General features: G+C 39.0%; 1 protein-coding gene across 2 annotated transcripts; it reads left to right on the top strand.

Moving 5' to 3' along the window:
* Positions 1 to 46: 46 nt before the first annotated feature.
* On the top strand, positions 47 to 24983 carry TRAK2 (trafficking kinesin protein 2). Of its 2 annotated transcripts, XM_064718953.1 has the most exons (17): positions 47 to 168; positions 5896 to 6207; positions 7163 to 7336; positions 10966 to 11019; positions 11790 to 11860; positions 12515 to 12631; positions 13774 to 13983; positions 14367 to 14445; positions 16148 to 16278; positions 16483 to 16557; positions 17176 to 17313; positions 18080 to 18159; positions 19029 to 19232; positions 19369 to 19667; positions 19938 to 20222; positions 20446 to 20545; positions 21079 to 24983. In XM_064718953.1, exons 2-17 carry the CDS (start codon positions 6171 to 6173, stop codon positions 21755 to 21757), a joined length of 2733 nt encoding a protein of 910 aa, XP_064575023.1. In that variant the 5' UTR covers positions 47 to 168; positions 5896 to 6170; the 3' UTR covers positions 21758 to 24983. The 2 variants fall into 2 exon arrangements, with proteins under 2 accessions (XP_064575023.1, XP_064575024.1); XM_064718954.1 differs by lacking the exon at positions 10966 to 11019.
* The last annotated feature ends 87 nt before the right edge of the window (positions 24984 to 25070 follow it).

The following is a 25070-nucleotide window of genomic DNA, read 5'->3' as shown; positions in this document are numbered from 1 at the left end:
GCGGCCCGGCGCATTGTGGGGCTCGTCACTGGCAGCAGCTCGCCGGGGGCTGTAGTTCTGGGCGGGAGCCGAGCGGAAGCCATCGGGGCCCTTCCTCAGTCGCCGCTGTGTTGCATGCAGGCCTGCGGCGGGAAGGAGCGGTACCGGAGGGAGCGCAGCGTGGGCCGGGTGAGCGAGCGCTCGGCGCCGGGCCGGCGGTGCTCTGCCGCCTCACGGGCGAGCGGCGCGCTCCGTGCCTCACACCCCTGCAGGGTTAACCCTCCCTCCTGTCGCCCCTGGCGCCGTTCCCCGGCGGGCCGTGGCACCACCCGGGCTGGAAGGTGCGGCGGGCCGCGCCGGGCGTGCGGCGGCTTTCCTGAGGCTGGCTGGGGTCGGAGCGCGGGGCCCGAGCGTGAGGGGGTGTCCGGGGCTGGCCCCGCGGTCCCGGGCGAAGAAGAAATTCCGGCGCCTGTCCGGGTTGGCAGCTGACAGGACTCTTTTGGCTGTGGTGATGCTTTAATGTAGCGTAGCGCTGTGTTGAGCTCCGTCTGCTCCAGTGTAAGCGGGGGCGGCGGTGAGGGTGACCTTCAGCGGCCCGGGGTGCCCTCACCGAGCGGGCTCCCTGCAGGGTCGTGTCACCGCAACACGAGACAGCCCTCGGTGACATCTTAGTTGTTGTCTTGCTTGTATATGGAAGGCTATGGAAGGAAATTTTGGCTGATAGCAACTTCTTAATCACATTGTTACATTTTTATCAGCTGATTAAACTGGAGTACCGATGTCTGTCAGTAAGTGTCGTTTACTCTGTAGTCCGTGCTAGTGGTGAAATGTATGTGGAGTGGCGTGCTCGTGTTTTTATCTTTAATGCAATCTTCAGCTGTTGCCTATCTCTTGGTTATGTTTCACAGTTACTGTTGACTGATTATGACAGTCTGATGCATATATTTGATACACTAATAAATTAAGGCAACATTAGAAAGCAACGGTAGATGTTAGGTTTGTTTTTGGATACTTGTGTTCTTTCAAAAGACGTAGCTCTTAGTTAAAATGGGCAGAACTTCTTTTTAATTACATTTCTGACACTGGAGCAAAATTGAAAAAAAATTATTTTCTAATACCTGAAAATTTTCCACTCTAATAGCAGTATGATTATTAGAACGGTATCTGTTTATCGAATTTCTGTTATGAGTATCTGAAAATGTAGTTTGAAGAGCATTGGAAAACCACAGAGTTTCCTGATGGTGGTTTGCCTCTAATAGCGGGCTTTTGGAATTAATATTGTGCAGTAGAAGTGCTGTCTTTCTGCAATGATAATTGTGATTTGTTGATTAGTTTTCCAAGAAGACGCAAATAGAGCATTTTCACAGATATGGCTACAAAAAAGAAAGCATCCTTTTTTTTGTTTGATTGTTAGTGATATTCTGGTGACTGAGTCATACAGAGGAGTTTGATTAATTCTAATACAGAATTATGACTTAAAATGCTGAGCACTGGCTTGGGTGTAGGTCAAGGAACTGAAACTACTTTTTTGGGTGATCAGCCATGGATCAACTTGGCGATTTCAGTTAAATTTTATTCAAATTCCCTTCAAGTATACTTTATACAAAACAATCTTGAGTCTTAAAAGAAGCTGATTACAACCTTTATAATGAAAATTAGCAGAGAACTTAGCAGAATGAGACATTAGCAGAATGCCTCAAGAGCATTTATTGTATTTTATACTCTTAACAAACAAATAGGTAATTCATTATAGTTCTTGCTTCCTTTGAGATCATAACATAACTATTCAAGTACCTCATTTCTTCTGAAAAAAGAAAATTTGTGGGAAAAGATGCATAGAGATAGTAATGTTTTGATTGTGCATTTACATAAAAAATTAGGAATTAATAATGTCTTTATTATAAAGTTAATTCTAAAAATTGATAATGTCTTTTTATTAAAGTCTTAAATGTAGGTAACACTGATAGTTTCAGGCTAAGGGAAACTTCAATTAGGCATTTGCTGTTTTTACATTGTATTAGGGATGATATAGACGACATCCAAATGGGTAGGACTTAAATAAATCTTAACTATCAAGCTGTGGTATTCAACAGTATGCATGTATGCATGTACATAAAGCATATATACGTGTATTTAACAGGTAGTGTTGCCACTTTGGAGAGCATAAGCTGTTAAAAATGACAGACGGAGAGAGTAAGTGAGCCTGGTTTGGTGTAACTGTAGATAAAACAGGATGAGGGAATGTTGTGGCCGGCTTCATGATCCCCATGGGATTCCTGATGCGCCAGGAGGTGTTCTCCAGCTTCCTCTCTGAAGCCTTTCCCTCATCCCAGAAGAAAAACAATCCAGAAGATGGGGGCAGGGTTATTTTCTTTGTTTTCTTAATTTCTTCTTATACCACTTTTAATGATTGAAAGTCTGTTGCAGGGTTGTTTATGATTGTTGCAGTTGGTTTTAGGATTATGTTGGCATACTCTTTTAAATATTTTTTCTTTACATGAGAGAAACACAAGCACTAAATAGATTTCTATAGGGATACAATTGGCTGAAAATAAGAGGTGTTAGGCACACAGCAAATGTTAATTGTGATAGGCAATGTTTGTGTTCACATGGATTTGTTTTTCAGTTGATAATCCTTTGTCCTTCATCTCCTACTGGATAGTGCTGAAGGATTTGGCCTCTGCTTCTGAGCGCTGGTCCCAGGAATGTTTTGGCAGCAATTCAGTGTGGTCATGTTTGCTATAAGAATAGAACTGTTTCATTAACCTTGAGATGCAGAATATGTTGATTGCTATTAGCTGGCTTGACAGCATTCCAATTTTAGCAATGGAAAAAGTACTGTGTTAATGACTTGATGCAATTTTTTAAATTGCATACTTACATGGCACTAAAATTTGGCATCTGAGAATAGTATGCTCATTTATTTGGCTTGCTTTTGGAAATAATGAGTTTTGTCTTCTCTTAATCAAGTTAGAGTCTTCTTTGTTGTTAGAATCTTCTTTGTTAAAATTTTGTTTGTGTTACTTGTGGCCTAATGTCTTGCATCCTGGAATTGTACAGAGGAGCAGACCTAGTTTAGTCTTCCCAAGTACTTGTGAGGAGTCAGCTGCTCTCAACAAATGAAAAATAGCAGGAATAACAGTTTATTTGTGTTGAAGTTTGGATATTTTCAATATAGATGGCAATATTTTGCATATTTTTTAACTTTGTGCACAAAGGAATAAACACATACAATTGTCTGTGGTTTCCAGTTGTAAAGCAACTCCCTCACCTTTCTCAGAATTCAGATTTGAATTAGAGTTTCTCTAGTGGCAGAATGTCTTCAGAATTATATTCTATCTTGAGGTGCCCCAACTCTTTCTGCATCCAGCTGAAATTGCTCAAAGAACTTTTACAAAGACAAGAACAATTTTCAGTGCTTTATAACTATATTATCTTTTTCTAAGACTTTAGTCAGTATTGCTTTTTCAGGTTAATCTTCACTAGAGTCTTCTGACTCACTGAAGGAAAAATTTATGAAATCTCTTTAGAGCAACTTGGATTCTCTAGGGCTGATTCAGAAGGTGCAGGAATAGTTTTGACTTCTACAAGAAGTGTGCTATAGGTACTGCAGGTTTTAGCTCAGTGTTTGGAGCCAGATGGTAGCTGAAATGTGAGACACACATTGGGGAGTAAAAGTTTATCTAGAGAGTACAGAAACAGTAAGATTGAGATAGGTGTGTATGTAAAATGTTGTCTGATATTTTCTTCTCCCATGAACCTTCCTTGAAGAAAGCCTTCTGAGAGCACCACCCCTGCATATGGGTTATTCTCCAGTATCCGAATTTCCCTTGTTTTTCCTATGTTCAGTTAACCTGTTAGTAAAATATGTGAACATCAATGGGAAATTGGCCTTTGAGGGAGTAGGGGAACAAAACTGATAAGATGTAGATCAGTGTCAAATAATCTTTATAAATAAAGATTTAAATCAATATCTGAGAAAGTTTTCTAGTTCCTCTTTTGGACATGTCTTTCTGCACGATTTAACAATTTTAATTTCTAGTCCATCTTTTTTATAGCATGGTCATAAATTTTATGGGGTTTATTGAAATGTGTTTAATCATAGTTTTGACTTGTGGGAGGAATCTGCAGTTAGGAAATGTTTTATAGCTGCAGTGTAGAAGGGTCATGGAGTCACTTCCAGGGTGGAACTGCCCAGTGCTTGGATTTCTATAGAAGTTGCCCCATGGTACAGGAAACTAAAGCTATGAGAAGCACTGGAAATGCAAGCATTAACTTTTATGGTGTTTGCTTATGTAGTAAACTTCTCAAAGGTTTTACAAATGAGTTTGCCCTTTCAATTCAATAGCTTGGTGTTGGCCTGGTGCTCCAGAAAACATTTAGCCAAATCACCTTTTATTCACCCCCTCTCTCTTTGGCTGAACTGAGACTGACCTGCTACAAATAGTGCTTCTGCTTTGCACTGGGAAGAGAGATTAAAACCAATCTTGAGAAGTAGCAGCATTCATTTTTACATTATTAAAACTCAAAGGAAAAAGGTTGAGTTAGACTTGTGAAGAAACTGTCCTATGCTGCTGACCTTTGTCTAGCTGTATAGTGACTCTTCTTATTACAAAATAAAGTCATTTGCATGTGTGGATCTACAGCAGTCTTCTTAAATGTCTTTTATTATGTTGTATTAAATTGTTTTAGAGAAGCATACATTTAGAAGAATGTATGCTTTTCAGCAATCCATTTAAAAAACAGCCTCTAGAAAATTTTTTAGAAGTGCTAGAAACATCTACGCATTCAGAAAATGTTGTTGAAATCTCACATTTTTTTATTAAGTGTTTAATATGCATAATAATTACAACTGATAAGCAGGCTACATACATAAAGAAATGAATGACAAAACAAGAAGATACTGCACACAAGTATGAGCTGACCTTAATGGAAGAAAGTTCTTTTTTGATCTCCTGCCAAAGTCTACAGCCAGATGAACTGGCAGGCTCCAGGCTTGCTTTAAAAAGCTCCTGCACTGTCCATTTTAATCTTGTCAAATAAGAGGTTGCTACAGACAGCAAAACAAACCTCTGATTGTTGTGCTTGGTGATTGGAGATCTTGGGGAAAGTGTTAAGAGCAAATTTTAAATTAATGAAGGCTTTTAAGAGAATTTTATGTTAACTGAATGCCAAAGGAGGGAAAGGGACACTTGTTTTCAGTTTTATATCTTTCTGTCGTCTAGAACTACTGTCTTATATGGAAGGTGATTCATCAGTCTTGGCAAAGGAAAAGTGTATTTTTACTTCATTAAACTCTTCTGATAGCTTATCTGAATCAGTCACAGTAGTTTCATTTTCTGGTTTACCTGAGTCCCTGCTGAAGAGAAAACACAAATTTTATCACAGTCCACAAAGTAAATTTCTGATAGATCCAATTTTTAATTAACAGGCTCCTAAAGGAAAAGAGACTCAAGCAAACAGTTGTGTAAAACTTACATTTTTTAACAGTAGAAATGTTCAGGGTAATGTTTTACAATCCTGCCTTTAGAATCCATCACTTTAAATAAACGTAGTGGCCTGAAGGAAATCTCTGTTTAGTTGGAGCTGCTGTCTGTTAGCATAAAAAGGAAATGCCTCGTTTCAGTGAATGACCTGAATACACTAAATATTGTATGAAAGAAGATGAATAGTACAGACAAAGAGATATTTGACCAAGTCCATGTTTAAGGTGAGATGTCTACAGGGAGAACACATATTTTAGTGCTACCTTTTACATGTACTGAGTAAACTGGAAATAAAATGCTTGTTTTAATAATTAATTATAATACAGAGGGGAAATTCAGACTGAAAGAGACAAAGTCACAGCAATTTACCTGTCTCCCTTAAACGAGTGAAATCTGTTAAACCTTGGCATTCTCTTTGTTTTATATTTAGGTGATGGGTGAGCTGAGAAGCTGGTGAAGCTCACATGAAACACATGATCAGCAGCCCAGATGAAATAGGCATGTCCTAGGATGGCAGTAGATCTGGAGTTTGAAGCAGCCTGCAGAAGTGAGTTGATGCCGGATTTGTGAGTCTCTGTGCTGGATGGCTCTCACTTACTCTGTCCCTAAACCAAAGGCATCTTTTTACCAAAGCAATAAAGGAATGGTGCACAGCTTGATTACAGAATGCTCTTTGCAAGGAAGTGAGCTGTGAAGGAAGGACTCATGAGTTTTGATCCCAGGGGCTTGGACAGCATCCCTGGTAAGTTGAAGAATTACTATTACAAATCTTGAATGTGTCTATAACATGTCATAAAGCACCAACATGAAGACAACCTTATGTTTCACATTCTTTGTACTGCTTATGTGATATTGCAGAGGAACAAAAACAGTGACATTAGACTCACTTGTAAAGTCACTGTGCACTGCAAAATACTGTTTGTAAAATTCTTACTGTCAGTAGTCAACACTGGTGTTTTTTCCATTGGAAGGTACTGCAGATAGTATTCATCCTGAGTGGAAATCTTGCAAAGATAATCATTGCATACCACTGATATTTTACCAATTTAGTATTAATGTGGGTTCTTTCAGTAATTGTGATGAAATTAAGGTGCACACACAACATAGAAAGAGCTGAACTTTGTTTGCAGGGGTTTTAGTATCATGTTTCTCAGAGTGTGATTCCATAAGGATGATAATGAAATTTTATACTTGTTCCCTGATTTCAAAGTAGTATTCAATTGATTTAGCTTACTTTTAAGATTGTTTGCATCTATGTTCATTATCAAACCAATGCATAAAACAGAAGAACAAGATAAATGTGAATTTCCTTCAGAAAAGGGAAGTGAAAAAACTATGAAAAGTCAATGAGACTTTAGCTGGTAAAATGTAGGTTTGTGTTTTAGCTCAATGAAGAAGCAAAGATAGAAGTTCAAACTTACTACATGCATTATATTCAGGAAGTTGGAGGGACACAGTATACCATCTTTTCAGGAAGTTTTAGGATCAGCTGAGGGTGAGGAACTTACAAGTATTGAAGTATAAATCAAGCATTGATTCAGTAAGTATTCTGGTATTTTGTCTGGTACAGAATAATTATTTCCAAATCTACCAAAGATTTATGAAGTATTTTATGGTACATAAACTGTACAGTACTGTGGCAGCACTATTGAATTTGACATCTGTTTAACAAAGCTTTGTTGACATTACTCTTTCAGATGGGTGCTCCAGTGAGGACCTTGCCGAGGTGGAGCTGGTGGGCATGCTGGAGGAGCAGCTGCCGGGTTACAAGTTGCGGGCGGACTCGCTGTGCCTGTATGAGAGCGCAGACTGGGTGCCGCTGCCCCAGGGGGCTGCTCCCGCCCGTCAGGAGGACTCCTTCCGTTACATGAGTGAGTCGCAGTTCCTGCCCCAAGTGCTGAGATAAACTCCTCCATACACAGTCAGTGTTAGTACTAGGAAATGGTCGCATCTGGGAAACTTGGGACAGAAAAGGCTGATTTCAGGGGATGTGCTTGTGGTTCACACTGCAGTTCTAATGGCTGATTTAGGATGCTTAATGACTGCCTGATCATCAGATTACACACTGAAGTAAGAATGGGAACATGTGAGAGTGAAAAAGAGGCAGGAACCTAGAACTGTGCTAGAAGAGATGTATACCTCATACAAGAGGTACGAGTGTGAAGTTCTGTTTTCAGGAATGCTGATGGTGCTGTTATTGATTTGGTGATGTTTTATGTCAGTAATGTTGGTGAAGTGCTGTCGGTGGTTTCTTCTGGAGATAGAGAAGGAATGAATGGCAGATAGGTGCTGTGGTGTGTTCTTAAGTTTGTTAGTTGCTCCCCTATTTTTCTGTATTAAATGGTTTCTTCCTTTCCCAGGACCCTGTATAGGTGGGTACTAGATCAATGTTGATCACTGCCTTCCAGTTCTGAAAATACTGAGTAACTTACTCCTAAATCTATCAAGTGATAAAGAGGAAAATGGACAGCTTCAGTCACATGAAAAAACCTGTAATATGTTAAAATCAAATGAATAGAAAGTTGCCGAAATAATTGAACACTTAATTGCCTGTAGTTGCTAACTGTTTTCTTGTGAAGAGAACGCATTGTAATCTCTTCAGAGAAATGGGAAAGTCCTGTTTCCTCTTATATTGGAACTATGGGAACAAACCACAGAGAAGAGTGAACTTGTTATTTATGTACAGTCTGTAATGATTACCTCTTCCTTGTACACACCACCTCTAAAAGGGAGGTTTTTTGTCATTGTTCTGTGTAGTTTAAACTTCCCAAGGATGCATAGCAAAGGAATAGCAAAGATTAAAATATCACCTCCCAAGAATGCAGTACTCAGCAATTTAGAGTGACCTTGTTATGAGTTGAACTTGAGGGTTTTGAACTCCTAACTGTGGAAAGTAATTGGAAAGTCTCTTAATGTTTATTGCTCAGACTGTTTCTGATACTTATATTGCAAGCATAAATGATTTTATAGTCTTGTGCATGCTTTTGTAGTTCACTGGAAGCAGTTGTGTGGTAGGAGGGGTGTGTACTTGTGTCTCAGTGTTCATTATAAGGAGCTGGGATCAGAGTCTGTCTGTGCCTGACATGAAATGCGGCTCTGCTGCTCAGCGCCTCACCTGTGTGACAACTCAGGGCTCCAAAGGACATCCAGTCAGGGTGAGCTTGCATTTTCAGCCTGCAGGAGAGGGAGGGGTTTTATCAACAAAGCTTTCATGAAGCCTGTTGTGTGTTATTTGGCTGTCAAGGCACTGCAGAAAGGGCTGTCTTCCTAGTTCTCCCAGAGGGAAGTTCTTTTCAAATAGAGAAGGTGTCCTCTGAAAACAATAAACTGCTTGTAGGAGTTTTTAAAGTATTTTAAAATGTTTTTTTGTAACTGTCTGAAATTGAATTAAAAGATAGCTGTTAAGCATAACATATAAAACTAATTCTTGTATCATTTAAGACCACTTTTGTAACTGCTGAGTCTTGTAAACTCAAGATAAATATGGTTTATGTTTCACCTAGAAATTGTCCAGACTCTTGAAATCATGGTAGCTTTTTTGAGACTAGTAACCTACAGGGACATACTGGGAGAGTCCCGGACAAACACAGATATAAATCAAATTCTAGTTATTTAATAACTTGTTAGGTGAAACTTGAATCTTTCTTTGTTGCTTGGAATTGGGAATAAATGTGACATGAAGCATGACATGGGGTTTTAGCTGTGTATCTTCCTCCCCCTACATATATGTAAGGAAACATTTTTATAACTTTCTCCAAAAGAGAATGCTAAATATATGGTTTGAGTGAATTTCTAGTTGAGAAAAAAGCCCCAGAACAACACAGTAGTTACTGCACTTGAGCTCCTCCTCTTTTTATGGCTGCTGCTGCCTATAAGAAGATCTGTCAGCTGGGTTCACATTGGCAGTGTGTTCAGTGAGGTGGAAGAATATCTTCTGCTTCAACTGTGCTAGTGTAAGAAATCCTGAATTACGAAAGATCTCTCTTTGGAACTACTTTACATGTGTGAATAAAGGGTCATGGCACAACATAACAAGAATTTTAACCAAAATGAAGAGTTAATTGCAGCTTTCACTTGGCAAGGTGAGTATTGCACATGCATGTGTTCTCAAGAGGGAATTCTAATAAACTGTGCATAGTTTTGTTTCTGTACTGAGAGAAAACACAGAAATTTCTATAGAGCTAAGTTTTAAAGCTGTTGGTTCTGTGATTTTAGTTATCGGAGCAAAGATATTTGCTCTTGATTTTAGGAACTTACCTACCTGAGTAACCTTGGGATTAGTATGGAATTAGTGTAAATTTTTATTAGAGGAACTGGATAGAAACTTATAACTTGAAATCACCTGCTAGGAGCAGTTACCACAGGAGAGCTGGCTATAATATTCTGCATGTAATGGCTGTAACTTAGTCATGTATGTGGAGTTAATTGTCCAAATACTGGTAAGCTAGATGGGTTTGGAGTCTCCCTTCCAGCACCCAGTATCAGCAACCAAGTAGTAAAGTAAAATTGTCTTCCAAAGGCATTTTATGCTACTGATAGGTAGGTACTTTAAATTTAGTAGAGTTTCTGGTTTTTTCCTGCTAAGAAATACAATCAGTAAGTGACAGTTCTATAAGTTCAAAGCTCCTGCATGCTTAAACAGCATGTGTTGGGTTTTTATGCTTACTGATCTACTTGATGAAAAGCATTTGGTTTGTTACTTTGACATATTTTTCTTTTAAGCTTTTAGTGAAACAGTAAAACTTTTCCTTCTGTGTTGTTCTTCCTGTTCTCTTCTCTTTCAAAATTACAAAAAAGCCCCCTTTTTTAGTATAATCCAACTTGGATTTGATCTTAATATAGGTGTAGTGTTATGCTTTGAAAGTTTAATTGTGGGCATTATGTATGTAAAGGGTGTGGACAGCTTATATAACATATGCAATAAAGTTAGTGTGCACTTTATCTTGGCACTTCACCATCTCATAACTGAGTCTGCAGTCCTCAACAAAACAAAGAAAAGAACTGATAATCAATACCACTGTGTATTCAGAGTAAAATGAGGTTTAAACAAGGTGAAAGAGTGAAGGAAATATTGAGATCAAATCTATAGTAATCTCATTTTGCAGTTCAGTGATGATGGAATTAATTTTGAAAAAGGTTAAATTAAACAGTCAGTTGAAACTGCTACTTCAGTAATTCTTAAATTTATATTGCTGCCTTCTTCACTTTAATGATTCTGACTTCATAAAGCAAAACTAGCTAATTGCTGTTGAGCTTAGCACAAACATTCATCACCTGATAAAGAGATGTATAATTCTGCTTCTGAAGACTATTACATTTAAATGGTTCCCTAAATGGCCTTAGAAAGTGTTAATAGTGAAAAAACTATGTTTGCACATGCATTTATTTTTTTATTGTGGTAGATGCATGGCAGAAAATTACTCATTTCCTTACATTTTAATTCTTTCTCTTCTTTGTTCTCTTTTTTCCCCTCTATATCTTTGATTATCTGTCACTCTAGCTCTTATTGAACTTCCTTCCTCCTCCTTGGATGGATCTCACAAATTTGCACAAGGTAATTAAGATGCCTTTGTTACTACCATCTTTTTATCAGGACACTATCTAGAGCAGACCAATGCTTTGCAGTTCTGGCACTTGTGGTTTCAGAGGTGTCACAAATTTTTCGTTTGCTTTGCTTATTCTTCACTCAGTCTTGTTTTTCCAATCTACCGTTTCTCAGTTTTTTAATAGTTTTGCAGACTCTTCAAACATTGGAATCACTTGATTACTAAGATAGCATTTACTGCTACATCCAAAACTCAGACATACATTATCTCATTTCTTCTTAATTGTTTCCAAGATGGTCAAGCCCTTAATAAATGCATTTTCATGACTTGTCTCAGGGGTCTCCATACTTCCTGTGTACAGCTGTCACACAGCCTAGTGGGAATTTTGCTTCAGGGTTAAAGTATGTGTTTAACTATGTTTGGATATTCTCCAATATACTCCTCCTTCTCTTCCCAGCAGGCTGTAGGATTTAATTGCTTAGCTGTATTCAAAAAATTGCTCTTAGGAGTTTTTCTAAATTTGAAAGATGTGTGAGCACCTCAAGTCTTATTTAACATTGCTGAAAGGTGCAAATGTTCAATACCTCATTTATCAGTCTCCCAAAGGAGTATTGTTTCACATTTCTGAAGTTGAAGATGCATTTTCATAGCCTCTGCTAGCTTTGTCAACCAAGTACTGTGTTTGTATATAAACAATATCCTCTGAGTTCAGCTCTCCCACTTCCCACAATCTTCTTGTCTTTCCTTCAATAAAATGAGCATGTTTGTCTCTCTTCAGTTCTTGGCACCGACAATGTGGAGCAGAAAGACTACGGTGAAGCTGACATGGTCAGACGTCTGTTAGCTGAGGTATGCTGGTCTCTGCTGTGTTAATGCAGTAACGGGAATGTATTTGAGGGAGGGTTTCATTCAGCTGCTGACCATTTTGATTCAGTTATCTTCAAGAGCTGCTTATCAAACACATGGGTAATGAGAAGCTGCCCACTTGCTTGCACTACCTCAGAAACAAAACATAACATAACTGTGGGCACCCATGAAGCCAGTGAGTGTAAGAAGGAAACAGCTTTCTTCTGATTTCCTGGTGCTCCTCTACTTCTGCCCTTTCACCACTGTTTAGGCTGAGCACTCTGTTCTGGAGAAAGTGTCACTGGGAAGGCTGCAAGTGTGATTTTTATGTGTGTGTGTGTGTGATGCAACAGAGCCCACATAATCTTTGTACTCAGCACAAAACCCAGAACTGTTCCCAGGTTTGGTGCTTTCCCCTTCTGTTACTGCAAATGGCTGTGGAAGAGAATCTGCTGTATCAAAAACCACAGTTATGGATGTGTTCTGGATCCAAGTGATGAAGCATTAATAATTTTCTAACAATGTTGATCCATTTGAGAGTGAAGGGAGATCTCAGAGTGCTGATGCATTGAGCAGTATCTAGGAGAATCTGAAGCTGCTCTGAATTTAAACCTTACATGATCAAAAGGAAACAATTTTTTCTCATTTTGTGAGCAGAAGGATCGGGACCTGGAACTGGCAGCGCGAATTGGACAAGCTCTCCTTAAGCGCAACCATCTGTTGATGGAGCAGAATGAAGCCCTGGAAGAACAGTTAGGACAAACTCTAGACAGAGTAAGTAGTTGCTTTTCTTTCTTTTTTTCCTTTATTTAGGGTTTTTTCCATTTTTCCTCTCTTTTTTTTTCCCCATTTATGATGGTGGTAAGAGGATCAAAAGAAGTGTATCATTTTGGGGCAATTGGTGCTCTTGGACTACAGAAGTGTGCTTAGATGTCATTCTCCTAATCATTGTTCAATCACTTTTTGCAGTCCAAGAATTGAATGTGAAGACAACATATTGTAATTACTGAGAAATTATGAGAATGTTAGATATCATTAGGGTATATCAGACCATAAATCTGATTTCCCACTGTTAAACTAAAAATGGACTAATACAAGTCAAAACAAGAGATTGGTATCTGACATGAGCTGCTACATAACTTCACAGAAAGTGAGCTGGTTAATGGGGTGCTTACACTAAGAGTAAAGAAATGAATAAATAAAATGTAATGAAAAGTGAATTCTTATCAAGATCTTCACTCCATCTCTTCCTGTAAGCACAAATTCTTGATCTAACCTTTTCTTTTTTTTTTTATTAAGAAAATAATTAAATAGTTAACAAATAACCCTGTGATCAAGAGATGTAGTGTAAGCTACAGTGAAATGGATTTAGCTGCTTGTATAAAACAGTATGCTAGTGACAAGGATGTACTCATCATCAGCTGTAGGACTGCATAAACTTAGGTATACATAGAAAAATGTAGATAAGCAAAATAGATTTTATCTAAATGAGATCTATCTCTTCTTTTGTTTTTAATTGTCCTATGAGTCATTTAATGTGCAGACTGGAAGGTACCACTCTGTACATGTAAATAGTTGTCTCTCAATCCTTTTCTCCAGGAACTCAACAATTCAGAGTAATGGTCATAATCAAAATGATAGCTAGCATGTTTAAATGAAATAATGTATTGAGACAGCTGGAAAATGATTTTGCAGTTAACTATTTAAAAAGTAGGTTCTGTTGTTCATTTTTGTGGTGTCTTGAATTATCTGTCTCCCTTGCTGTGGTAAAATTACGATTTTGCGAACTTCCTGTAAACAAATGGAGGTGTGAGCTAATCAGGAGCAGTGATGTTCCAGAGGCTGCATAAATAATGGAGTATGATATTGTGTATGTAAAGTGTACTTCACGTGCTGGTGATCTTCACTTGTCCCAGGTTAACCAGCTGCAGCATGAGCTGGCAAAGAAGGATGACCTGCTGCGAATCGTTTCCATCGCGTCCGAGGAGAGCGAGACGGACTCCAGCTGTTCCACCCCGCTGCGTTTCAATGAGTCTTTCACCGTGTGCCACGACCCACTGCAGTTGGATGTCCTGCAGGATAAGCTGAGGGAGCTGGAGGAGGAGAACCTGGCTCTGCGATCCAAGGTACATCTGACTGACAGCACTGAGTGTGAAACAATGAATCAGGGTGTGCAAAATCCAGCAGCGGGGTTTCTCTTGAAGCACATTTTGTGCTTCATGTTTTGTGTCACTGTATGCAAATCATTCCTGAGCACTTTCCCAAATTTTGTCTTTTTGCAACAATTTTTTTTATTAGAGACAAGAGATCAGGCTTTGTTCATGTGTCTATCTGTCTTTCACATAAAATATCTGTAAAATTCTGGGAAACAGGTTATGTTGGAAAACACAGTTGCATAGAGTTTTTAAAGGGAGGGGAGACTCTTCAGTTGCAAGAATTTTAGATGTAAAATTGATAACATTATAGACAAATTGAAGTTGTTATTGATAAATGAATAATTTTCTCAAAGGCTTGCCATCTGAAGTCAGAAACCATTACCTATGAAGAGAAGGAGCAGCAGCTGGTCAATGACTGTGTCAAAGAACTCCGTGAGTATCCAGGCTGTATTTGCAATGGCAGGGTGGTGGGTGAAATACCTGGTGCCTACACCTTCTTAGTTAATCCTGAATCCAAAAATGGGCTTCAGTAATTTATGCCAATCATTGAAGTCTTGCCCTTTGCCCAAGTGCAAGGTTGTTTCTCTATTTCATCAGGTTTCACTCTGGCATTCAAATTCAGCTCTGTGTGTCATGTTTAGAAGGGGAAAATGAATATAAAAGGTGATGTCCATAACTTTCTAATCTGAAGCCTACAGACATTAGAAAATCAACAAAATATTCTCCTTGTATATTCAGCACACTTGACACTGAAATAGGTCAATGTATAGACTCTTAAAACTATGAACACATTAGTTTTAGAATATATGTTATGAACCAAAGCATTAAAATTAGCAAGTTGCTTAATTTGTCTAGAGCAGTTGTTTGTATTTACTTTGGGGACTGCTTATTTGCAAAGAATTTCAGCTACTCTTATATAAATGCATGCTAAGTATTCTGAAACAATAAATAACAATAGCTTTTTTACCTGTAGTCATTTGATCTGTGCTACTTCCTTTGTGCATAATCACCTTAAATTATGTGTAAGATTATTTTTTTCTCTACAACCGCCATAAAGAAGACTGGGTTGCTACTTTGTTTTTCTTGTTACAGATGGCCCTAAAATACTATGAATTGTTACTTAGTTGTTAAATTACTCTGATTCCACTGAGAAAATATGCATCTTTTGCAAATAGGAGTTAGTTCAAATATGCTCTCCTGTTTTCCTTCAGTGACAATGTCTGTGAATGTACTTTTTATTCAATTCTATGGCTTGAGTGGGCATGCTTGGTAATTTAGATTCGCAGAAAAATCATCTCCTAAAGCTGTGTTGCCTACTGCTTTAAAATTTGCATTTTCAGGAAGATGGTATCTGACTGAGCTTAAATGCTCACAGCCCCTTAATCAGGGCCTTGTTCTGCAGTAAATGTGTGAGGTACAGCAAGCACTAATGTTGTAGTGTGACCTTTATGCAAGATTGATCAGACTTTCTTACGACTGTGCAATGCTTTCAGGGCAAGTGTATAAACAAGGCTAGCTGCATAAAAATATTCCAGCTCTTGGAGATGTTTTGTCATCTCACTTTGTTAAGTACTTGCTAAAAGGAAAAAAAGAATCAGGGAATTGTATTCAGTGGATCTTTGGGGAATAGATCAAGAGTGTATGTTACAGTTGACAAGGTTTGACAAAATGCCTTTGCTTACAATGGGAGTTAATAACAAGATTAATTCAGAACCAGACTTTTCCAGCATATTCCAAGTCTGGCCCTGGTCATGAGTCATTATGTCATTTGAAATTGTTTTATTGTGGTCATTCCACATACTGATCATGTGTATTTCAGATTATGCATGCTTAGTTCTTAATGTCTTATACCTGCATTTGAAATTAACTCTTTTTCCTCCTTCTCCCCACTGTTAGTCTGTTCCTTATGGATGTTCTAAGGCACCCACTTTTCTGTATTATGAATTGATTTCCTAAGAGAATTGATGGTTCTGCAGATTGTTGTTGACTTGCACTCATCCTTTCTGGGATTTAGGTTTGGCTTGGGGTTGTTTTTGGTTTGGGTGGGGTTTTTTTGGTTTTTTTTTTTTGTTTTTGTTTTTGTTTTTTTTTTTTTTGTGGGAGGTCTTGACTAAGTTCCTTTTGTGTCTTGTAGGGCAAACAAATGCTCAGATTTCCAGGATAACAGAGGAGTTGTCAGAGAAGAGTGAGGAGGTGATTCGCTACCAGGAAGAGATCTCATCCCTTTTGTCCCAGATTGTTGATCTTCAGCATAAGCTCAAAGAAGTAAGGGAATGCTGATAAAGTGTCCGTGTGTGCACAGGTGTCTGTGCAGCATGTGTGTGCCAGTGCTCACAGCAGGCAAAATTTGTCTTGGCAAGCCCCAGGGTTGCACTGCAAGAGAGAGGCTGTTCCAGCAAAGTCTGGCAGAGGATCAGTCTCCCAGGGAAATCAGCTGAGAAAATGATGAGCACCTTTTTGTCCTTTCAGAATGTGATTGAGAAGGAAGAGCTTAAACTTCATTTACAAGCCTCCAAAGATGCTCAGAGACAACTGACAGCAGAGGTACTTAAGACTTCTGTAACACACATTTAGATAAATGTTTGGCATAGAATACATGAGAAAGAAAGCAGAGAAACAGTGGGAACCACTGCTTTTTAATTATGTAGGATTTTAATCTTTCATTGTCTTAAGTCATATGATTGGAGGGAAAGAGTAATTATGTTTCTTAACCCTACACAAATATTTTTGTAGTTCACAGGAGTATGAAAGGCAAGGAGTGTGTTTCAAATAGGGAGGTCTTACTATTCTTAGTTATGAGAAAAAGAGTGCTTTAGTGTGACTATTACTGATTGTGTCAACAGTACTGTGGCTCATTAGATTTTAAGGCAGTTCTCTTTTTTTACTTCTTTTGCATCAGTAGTTAGTGTATTTGCATTTTTTCAATGTAATTTCCTTTGAATTTCGTCATACTTTTTCCTCTTTTGAATCTCCGTGCTTTGTCCCTAAAACTTCTATGGATGCTGTGCTGACTGTTGTCCATTCTAGTTTTGGGCATGTGCCCTGCAGCTGAAAGAATCTCACAGTGTCCAGTCAGCCATTCTAGATTCCTGTAGGAGGTCATTCAGTTTCACTGTGTCTTCTCTCTGAAGAGATGATGTGATGGGCTCTCTTCTCTTGCAGCTGCATGAGTTTCAGGACCGGAATGCAGAGTGTCTGGGCATGTTGCACGAGTCCCAGGAGGAAGTGAAGCTGCTGCGCAGCAGAGCCAGCTCTGTCGCTTGTCTGTGCCACTCGCAGGCCCGGGGAGCATTTCCTGTGGTAACCAGCACCTCTAGTGTGGCACACACAGCTCTGGCACTGAGCAGCTCTAGGAGCACACCTGCTCTAGGAGCTGCTCCTTTGCAGGAACTGCAGCCAGAACTACTTTGTAGTAGGCAAAGGAGCTGATCTGTTGGTTTTTCAATTCAATTCTTCAATGTGTACACTTGTGAGAAATTTAGGAAATTAGTTAGGAAGCTAACTGTTCACCTGACAAACTGTGACACTGCAATTATTTTTCCTGTTTAGATGCCATTTCTGTTTAATAAGGGAATTGGCATGTTCTATAGCTTATGCTCAGTTGTGCTAGTGTCTTGTTTGATGTGGGTGTGAATTTTATAACTCAACAGTGTTTCTTTAAGAAACAGAGCATGTCACATACCCAAAATATCTGGGAATTCTTCAGGTTTTGGTTGGTTGCTCTGTGTGTACAGAGTCACTCAAGTATACCTGTAAGAAGTGCTCTTAAAATCTGTAGCTTAACTAAAGCAACCAACATACAGAGTACATAAAGAAACACAAAGAAAAAGCAGATGTTGCTAATGACAACTGAACTCCTCCTGGTTACACATGAGTGTAGTTATGGTGGAAAACTGTCCCACGTGCCCTTCCTTCAGGGGCAGAAGGGTTTGTCCAGAGCATACTGATACTGGGCAAACAAATGCTGATCGTTAAAAGTAATTTTTACAGATATTTTCTGCTAAAATTGTCAGAAGGAAGACTTGAATCTAATTTGTCAACTCTTACTCTTTCCATTTTTCTCTAGGATTCCCTTGCAGCAGAAATTGAAGGGACAATGAGGAAGGAATTGAGTCAGGCTGATGAATCTGTTCTCTCCAAGCAAAAGTATGTTTTCAGATCTCCATGTGCTATTTTGATATTATCCACAGACTTGTATTAATTAAGGTGAAACTGATTTCTGGGACTTCATAAATGCATATATTCCCTCTATAATATTTTCATTGTAAATAAAAAAAGGTTTGTAGTATTTGGTAGTCTTTTCAATTTTGAAACCTGCTATTCTTACTTGATTCTATGAAGAATCAAGTAATAACAAAATTATATAATAAGAAGAAATTATAAAACTATAAATTATAGAAATTATAAATTATAACGAATTAAATTATAAATTATAGAAAACTAAATATAAATATAAATTATAGAAACTAGAATTATAAAAGTATATAATAATAATTACATAATAACAACAAGAATCAAAATAACATCCTTGCTAAAAGGATGTTATTTCATTCTTTTTTTGAGGCTTTTTGATCCAAATTCTCTGATGCACACTACTGGTTTTACCCCTTTTAATGCTTATAGAAAAATGCTTATGGAAAAATTGCTGAAAGATACGTAACAGTTTTCAAAACCCCGAAGACTGTTTTTGGATCTCATAATTCTGAGTAAGGAGTAATAAACTGCATATGTGTTTCTGATAGCATATACAAATAAAATAAATAAAATATATACTTTTGAATAGGCTAAAGCAGTTATCAGTAGAGGTTCAGGTCTTTCAGGTAAAGAAGTGGTAATTCTGATACTTAATAGAGTAGATCTCCTGAAGACATGAGTGTTTTAGACAATCATGTTTTTCTGAACATCTTTTTAGTGGGGTCCCCACAGACTTTTCAAACTTTGGTTTTCAGAGATTTTTCTTTATTAGATCTTTTTTGCTTCTGAAACCCACATTTGTTTGTTTGTCTTTTCCACAGGGATCAACAGAGGCGAGTGTTTGACACTGTCAGGGTTGCCAATATCATCCGTGGCCGCTCCCCGTCCTTTCCTGCGCCACTGCCGATCCCTGGATCCAATCGCTCGAGTGCTGTTATGACAGCAAAGCCCTTCCAGTCTGGCGTGCACCCCCTGGACAGCCACGCACGGATGGTCCCAGGGAGCAGCTCTGAGCAGAATTTAAAGTAGGAAGCACAGCCTGTTACCATCCTCTGAAAAGAACTGATTCAAAACTAAACCCAGACTGGACTTCTGCTGTGTAAGAGAGAAATAGTTCATTTAATGGGCTTAACCTGTGTTATTATTTGATGTTTCTCACAGAGACGCTCACAGTCCTGGCCAGCCGGGAACCCCTGGAGACAGTGACCTGGTCACAGCTCTGCACAGGCTGTCCCTGCGTCGTCAGAACTACCTGTGTGAGAAGCAGTTCTTCGAGGAGGAGTGGGACCGAAAAATGCATTTGCTGGCTGAGCAGAAAGAAGAGGCCAGTGGCTGCAGTACACCAACAGAAAGCTCCTTTTCCCCAAGTACAAACTCAGAATTCACAGATCTCTCTGCCAGCTCTAGTAATCTCCGTGTTCTCCTACCAGAGAAGTTGCAAATTGTCAAACCCATTGAAGGTAAGAGGATGATCTTCCTTCTTTCATTATCAGAAAAGGATTTTATATTTACCAGCTAAATCATGGTGTGTGTAGCTAGGTGTGATGTGCAGTAACAGGAAGCAGCAGTATTTGGTAGGCTTCAAGCCGGTGTTAGGCTGCTTCTTCACTGGACGGCATTGCCCACAGTGTAGGCACCAGCCAGCTGCACTTGGTTTTATAATGCATTCTTGTAACTTGACACAGTAGTAGGTAATGGCTCTCTGAATCTCTTCTCTTTTGTCACACCAGGATCTCAGACCCTTTTTCACTGGCAGCAGCTTGCTCGACCCAACCTCGGCACCATTCTTGACCCAAGACCAGGTGTTGTTACTAAAGGCTTTACCCCTCTGTCTGATGATACCACATCTATGCACCACATCTCTGACCTGGAGGAAGATGATGAGGAAGAGGGTGAAGGAGGTATAACATTTCAAGCACAACAGTCCTTCCCAGAGGAAAAGAAATGTACGTTGGCAAAGCCAGTGGCAGGGATTTTCCTGCCACCTGTTACTTCAGCAGCAGTACCACTCACTGGTAAGAAGCATGGGTAGTGTTTCTTCCTGAGTATTTAGCAGTGTCCTTTTCTCTATGGAAAGTATTAGACTGTGTGGTAATGCTGTCTTTGCTGTTCTTGTTCTTTACTTCAAAAAAAAGGACTCAAAAACTTAACGGTGATAATAACATTGTCTTAAACTTTGATTCATTCTTGTATGTCTTTATTTTTACCCTTAATGGATGTAAATTCTTCACATTGCAGCCTCAAATCCTGGGAAGTGTCTATCTTCAACAAATTCCACATTTACCTTCACTACCTGTAGGATCCTTCACCCATCTGATGTCACTCAAGTTACTCCCAGGTATGAGGACTGCTAACATCCTGAATGCTGCTGCATGGGATTAAACAGTTACTTTTTTTTTAATATCTGTTTTGATACATGGACCAGTTTTAAAAATACTGAGGCAGTTGGGCAACATATAGGATGTTACTAGTAAAAATACTTGTAATTATGAAGGAAAACTTGGAATTCTCTGGAGTGAGAGTTAAAACAAGTTAAGGTAACTTTAGGTAAATTTTAACTCTTAAGTAGCAGTTGCCTTGTATGATACAGCTGTTGGGGAGAAAAAGATTCCATGATGATTTATTTTCTGATTCTATTTTTTTTTATTAACTGGACTGGTATGTTAATATTCTAGCTAATAGAGTACAGGTGATCACAGAAAGGTAAATTCATTGGCACTGAGCAGAACAATAATTCTGAGTACTGAAGCTGTCACAGCTGATAGCAATAGTTAAGGTTTTTCTTGAGTCTTCTGTATACTAAAAGGCATATGAAGAGCAGGTATAAAAATGTCTAATGTGTGTATACTCTCAATTTTTATTTTCTTTCAGCTCCATGGGTGCTTCATTTTCACTGGGGAATACTGGCAGCAGTACTGGAAACCCAGTAGTGAGCACTCCAGCCATTCCTTACAGACTAAGTATTGGAGAATTTCTCACCAACAGAAGAGACTCAACTACTACTTTCAGCAGCACAAGCAGCCTGGCTAAACTTTTGCAAGAGCGAGGCATCTCTGCCAAGGTTTACGACAGCCCCGTGTTAGAAAAGCCGCCTTTGCTGCAGCCCTCCCGAACTCTTCCCATTCCTTCCACTCCGCCGAATTCCCCTTCGCGTTCACCTTGTCCTTCCCCTCCGCTGTTTGAGCCTCGAGCGCATCACTCAGAGAATTTCCTGGCCTCTCGGCCAGCAGAAACGTTTCTGCAGGAAATGTATGGCCTAAAGCCCTCCCGGAACGTCCCGGACGTGGGCCAGCAGAAGATGAGCCTCGTGGACAGACTGAAGAGGCTGGGCATTGCCAGGGTGATCAAGCCCCCTGAAACACAGGACCATGGCAAGAATCAGGGGCCAGAGGCTGGCTTGCAGAGGCAGGACTCAGCTGGGTTTTTAAATGCAGGTGGCAACTTAATGGCAGGACTGAGAAGAAACCAGAGTCTTCCAGCCATGATTGGAGCACTGGGAGCTCCTGTTTGCACACAGTCATCAAAAATGGATATGCTAAAGGAAGACTAACTGGCCTGAAAGGTGTTTGACTTAGAGCACAGTAAATAATTTGAGAGATTAATATCCAGTACAGGCATTGTTGGGTGTGTTACAGAAGCGTTGGAGAAGGCATGTGCATGTTAAAATGTGGGAGAGACAAGTGTTGGGACCAAGGAGCAAAGGAACATTGCTTGGATTTGAGGAAGAAGGTTTTTGTGGGAGGTAGAAAGGTAAAACCAAAGCTTTATTTCAAGACCCCCTTCAGCATCTTGTCTTAATTTAGTCAGAAGTGAATACTATTGTTGACATTTTCAGTGTTTTAACCCTTTAACCTGTATGTCTAGGCATTTCATTTTTTTCCATCATACACCCATAGTGTTTACTAGTTGTTTGCAGTCAGACGACATAATTTAAATATAATATTAAAATAACAATCAGTCTGACCAGCATTAGCAGCCCAAGTTCCTCTCTGTAGCAAACAAATATGAAAACTTTGATTTTTTTTTTCATTTCAGAAACTGTGCTCTTTTGAACTCCTCCTCACTTTGAGAAGCAGGGGAGAGAATCTTTAGCTCTGTGTAAGAAAGAAATACTTCAGTTTACAAACACAGGATTTATATTTTGAAAGAGTGCAATTGTGTTAGGGATGTATTAACAGAAGTTAATTTCTTTCCGGAGCTTGTGAACAAAGCACACAGAGAAATGTGCAATGAATAAGAATTAAGAAGCAGAAAAGTGTGTACATCCAGCTAAGAAATCTTTCCAAAGTGTAGTGTACATCTATTTAAATGAGAATAGTTTTGTGTGCACACATACACACACACACACAAATATCTCAGGCACATTTCAGCATTGCAAAAGGAAATAAACCCTTGGTGCTTGATTCAGGGTTTCTTTTTAAAAACTTAAATGGAGAGCGTTTACTTCAAGGAAATTGTTGGAAGTGTAGAAAACTGCCTCTTGTCTTGCCAAGTACACATTCTGTATATTTGAGAGTTCTCAGTAAACTTTATGCCTTTCATTCAATTATTCTCATTTCAAGCAGGATTTTGTTTAAAAGATTTCATTAAGAGCAAAATTTGCCAGTCTCTATATAGAAACAGGAGGGAAAAAGCATTGTTCTTTGTAGCATTTTAATGAATATTGGAATCCAGTGATCAGTGAGGAAGTGTGGTTCTGAAAAATAGCTGGAGTAGACTTTCCAACTCAAAAAAGAACTTCATTTCAGAAATCTGGTTTCTGAGTGTTAATTATAAAAATATTACTGCCCATGGTGCTTTTTTGATTCCTTCCTGTCCAAGGTTCTAATCATAAGTGAACAATCTACAACAGATGTTTTGTGTAACTTAAGAAAAAGTTGTCTTTGCTAGTGACCTGAATAGAAACAGCTTCTTAGTCTTCATATAAATTTTCACTGTACCTGTCAACATTATAAAATGATTAGTTTCCATACAATTAGATTAAGCAGTTAAGTTTCCCTTGCCTGTTACCATAGCTGTCTGGGGGTGTGGTGTGAAGCACCAGTGCAATCACACTGATTTGCATTTGCCTTTAGGCACAGTCTCCATAATCAGCACCCTCGTTGCTGCAGGGGTGAATGGAGTAGGGCAGGAAAAGAAAGCTTCCTAACCTTGTTTATAGGAAATTTGTAACATGGCCTTTCTGATTTTACAGTTCTTTAGATCTTGTGATGATTTTTGATATTTTTGCTTTGTAAAAGGAAAAGGAGTAACCACTTCAAACTTGCACAGGGATTCTTAGCAGAAGCTTGTCTGTCAGCAGCGCACAGAAATATTCCGGAACTCCTGGAGTTGCCTTTTGCTCTCTAAGCAAAATCTTACATTTACAAAAGGTGAATTTTATTTAAAAGACTATATACGGGTTAATTTTGTTTTGTAAGTGAAAAATATTTAATTTTTTCATGTAAGTATTTATGTTTGTATGTACTTAGCTGAGCATGGTGTCTTGCCTCGCTGCATAAGAGTGAGAGGAGGGAGTGCCCTGTTGGTCTCCAGTGGCCTGGGACGGGTATGGCTGCAGTGTATCTCTAACTTCCAGGGAAACGAGTTAGCAAAAGCTTAGACAGTTTGGTGCCAACAGAGAAGTGTGTAGCATGTCAAAAGTCCGTCCATTTTATGTGTTTATTGTAGGAATACCTGAGTTACAGATACATTTTTGAAGGTACTACACTGTGTTTCTAACTGCTTCATAAGATAACTCCAGCAGTGGATCAGCAGAGTAGCAAATCAGCTGAGGCAGAATTCCTTTGGCAGACCATGGTCCAGGTAAAACTGATCTACAAGCATATAAATGAAATGCATGTGTCTCCTGGGAATACTTCCCTATTCCATAGCCCAGCAATATAAACTGGTTCAGTTCAAACAATGCTGTGGATGTTGAGAGGTCGGTTTGATTTGTAGCTGAGGTGTATCATCAGATACTTTACATAAGGCCAAAAGAAAATGGAAGAATCTCTATACCATGGTGTTTGTGTATGTTTGCCCAATGGGTTGATGCTGTGGTGCAGCGTTGTTCAAATTCTGTCATGCATTTATGCCTTTGGATCGTCATGCACAGTTTGGATATACATGCCTGGCTCACAGTAACAGGGAAAACTGATACTTCTTCCAAGTTTACCATTTTGTGCCAAAACCTACAAGATAAACTTTTTTTAAACAATATGTGTTTCTGAGAACATTTTAGAAGTTACCATGATTCTAGGAATTATTTGGCTTTCATTGTTTCCTATAAGAGGGGTGAGAGGTGACAAACTTGCGTGGCTGACATCCTGCACCAGATCTTTTGTTTGAGTAGAGGTAGATCTAGAAGGAATGGAGAATTACATTTTGGCAGGGTTGTGTTATCTTGCAGGTTTGAGTCAAACACGGATGCTAGAGAGGACTTACCATGCTTGTGCAAGTTACAAGAGACAGAAGGGAATTCTTGTATTTACCTTATTCCGATTGTCTTAAAGCACAAACTTAAACCTTTCTAGTTTCACTGTTAGTTTTTAATAAACTCAGTGATACCTGCATGCTCAAAATACCCGTGATCAAAGTTAAACATCTACTACAGTCGAATAGCAACAGAGAGGGAAGGAAAATAATTGCATTGGGCTTCATTTGGCTGTTACATGAGGGGACTACAGTGTTTGAACAGTCTGGGATTTTCATGGTATTTTTTCCATCTGCTTTTTGCACTTACTGCTGTTTCATAGTGGAATGTAAATTTGATAATAAACATGTATAACATGCCATTTTTCAGTATATTGCTATCTTCTGTGGTCTGTTCCAGATGTCATCTTCTCTAGTACAGTGGTCTATAACCAACCTAAAATCGGGCC

The sequence above is a fragment of the Zonotrichia leucophrys genome, chromosome 7 (genome assembly GCF_028769735.1).
Source record: "Zonotrichia leucophrys gambelii isolate GWCS_2022_RI chromosome 7, RI_Zleu_2.0, whole genome shotgun sequence".
Taxonomy (NCBI): Eukaryota; Metazoa; Chordata; class Aves; order Passeriformes; family Passerellidae; genus Zonotrichia; species Zonotrichia leucophrys.
This window is presented reverse-complemented; position numbering and strand designations above follow the sequence as displayed.

Coding starts and splice junctions, on each gene's coding strand:
- TRAK2 (XM_064718953.1), top strand. CDS start 6,171: ATGAGTTTTGATCCCAGGGGCTTGGACAGCATCCCTG. Junction 13,984..14,366: donor ACCTGGCTCTGCGATCCAAG/GTACATCTGACT, acceptor ATTTTCTCAAAG/GCTTGCCATCTGAAGTCAGA. Junction 17,314..18,079: donor CCCGGGGAGCATTTCCTGTG/GTAACCAGCACC, acceptor ATTTTTCTCTAG/GATTCCCTTGCAGCAGAAAT.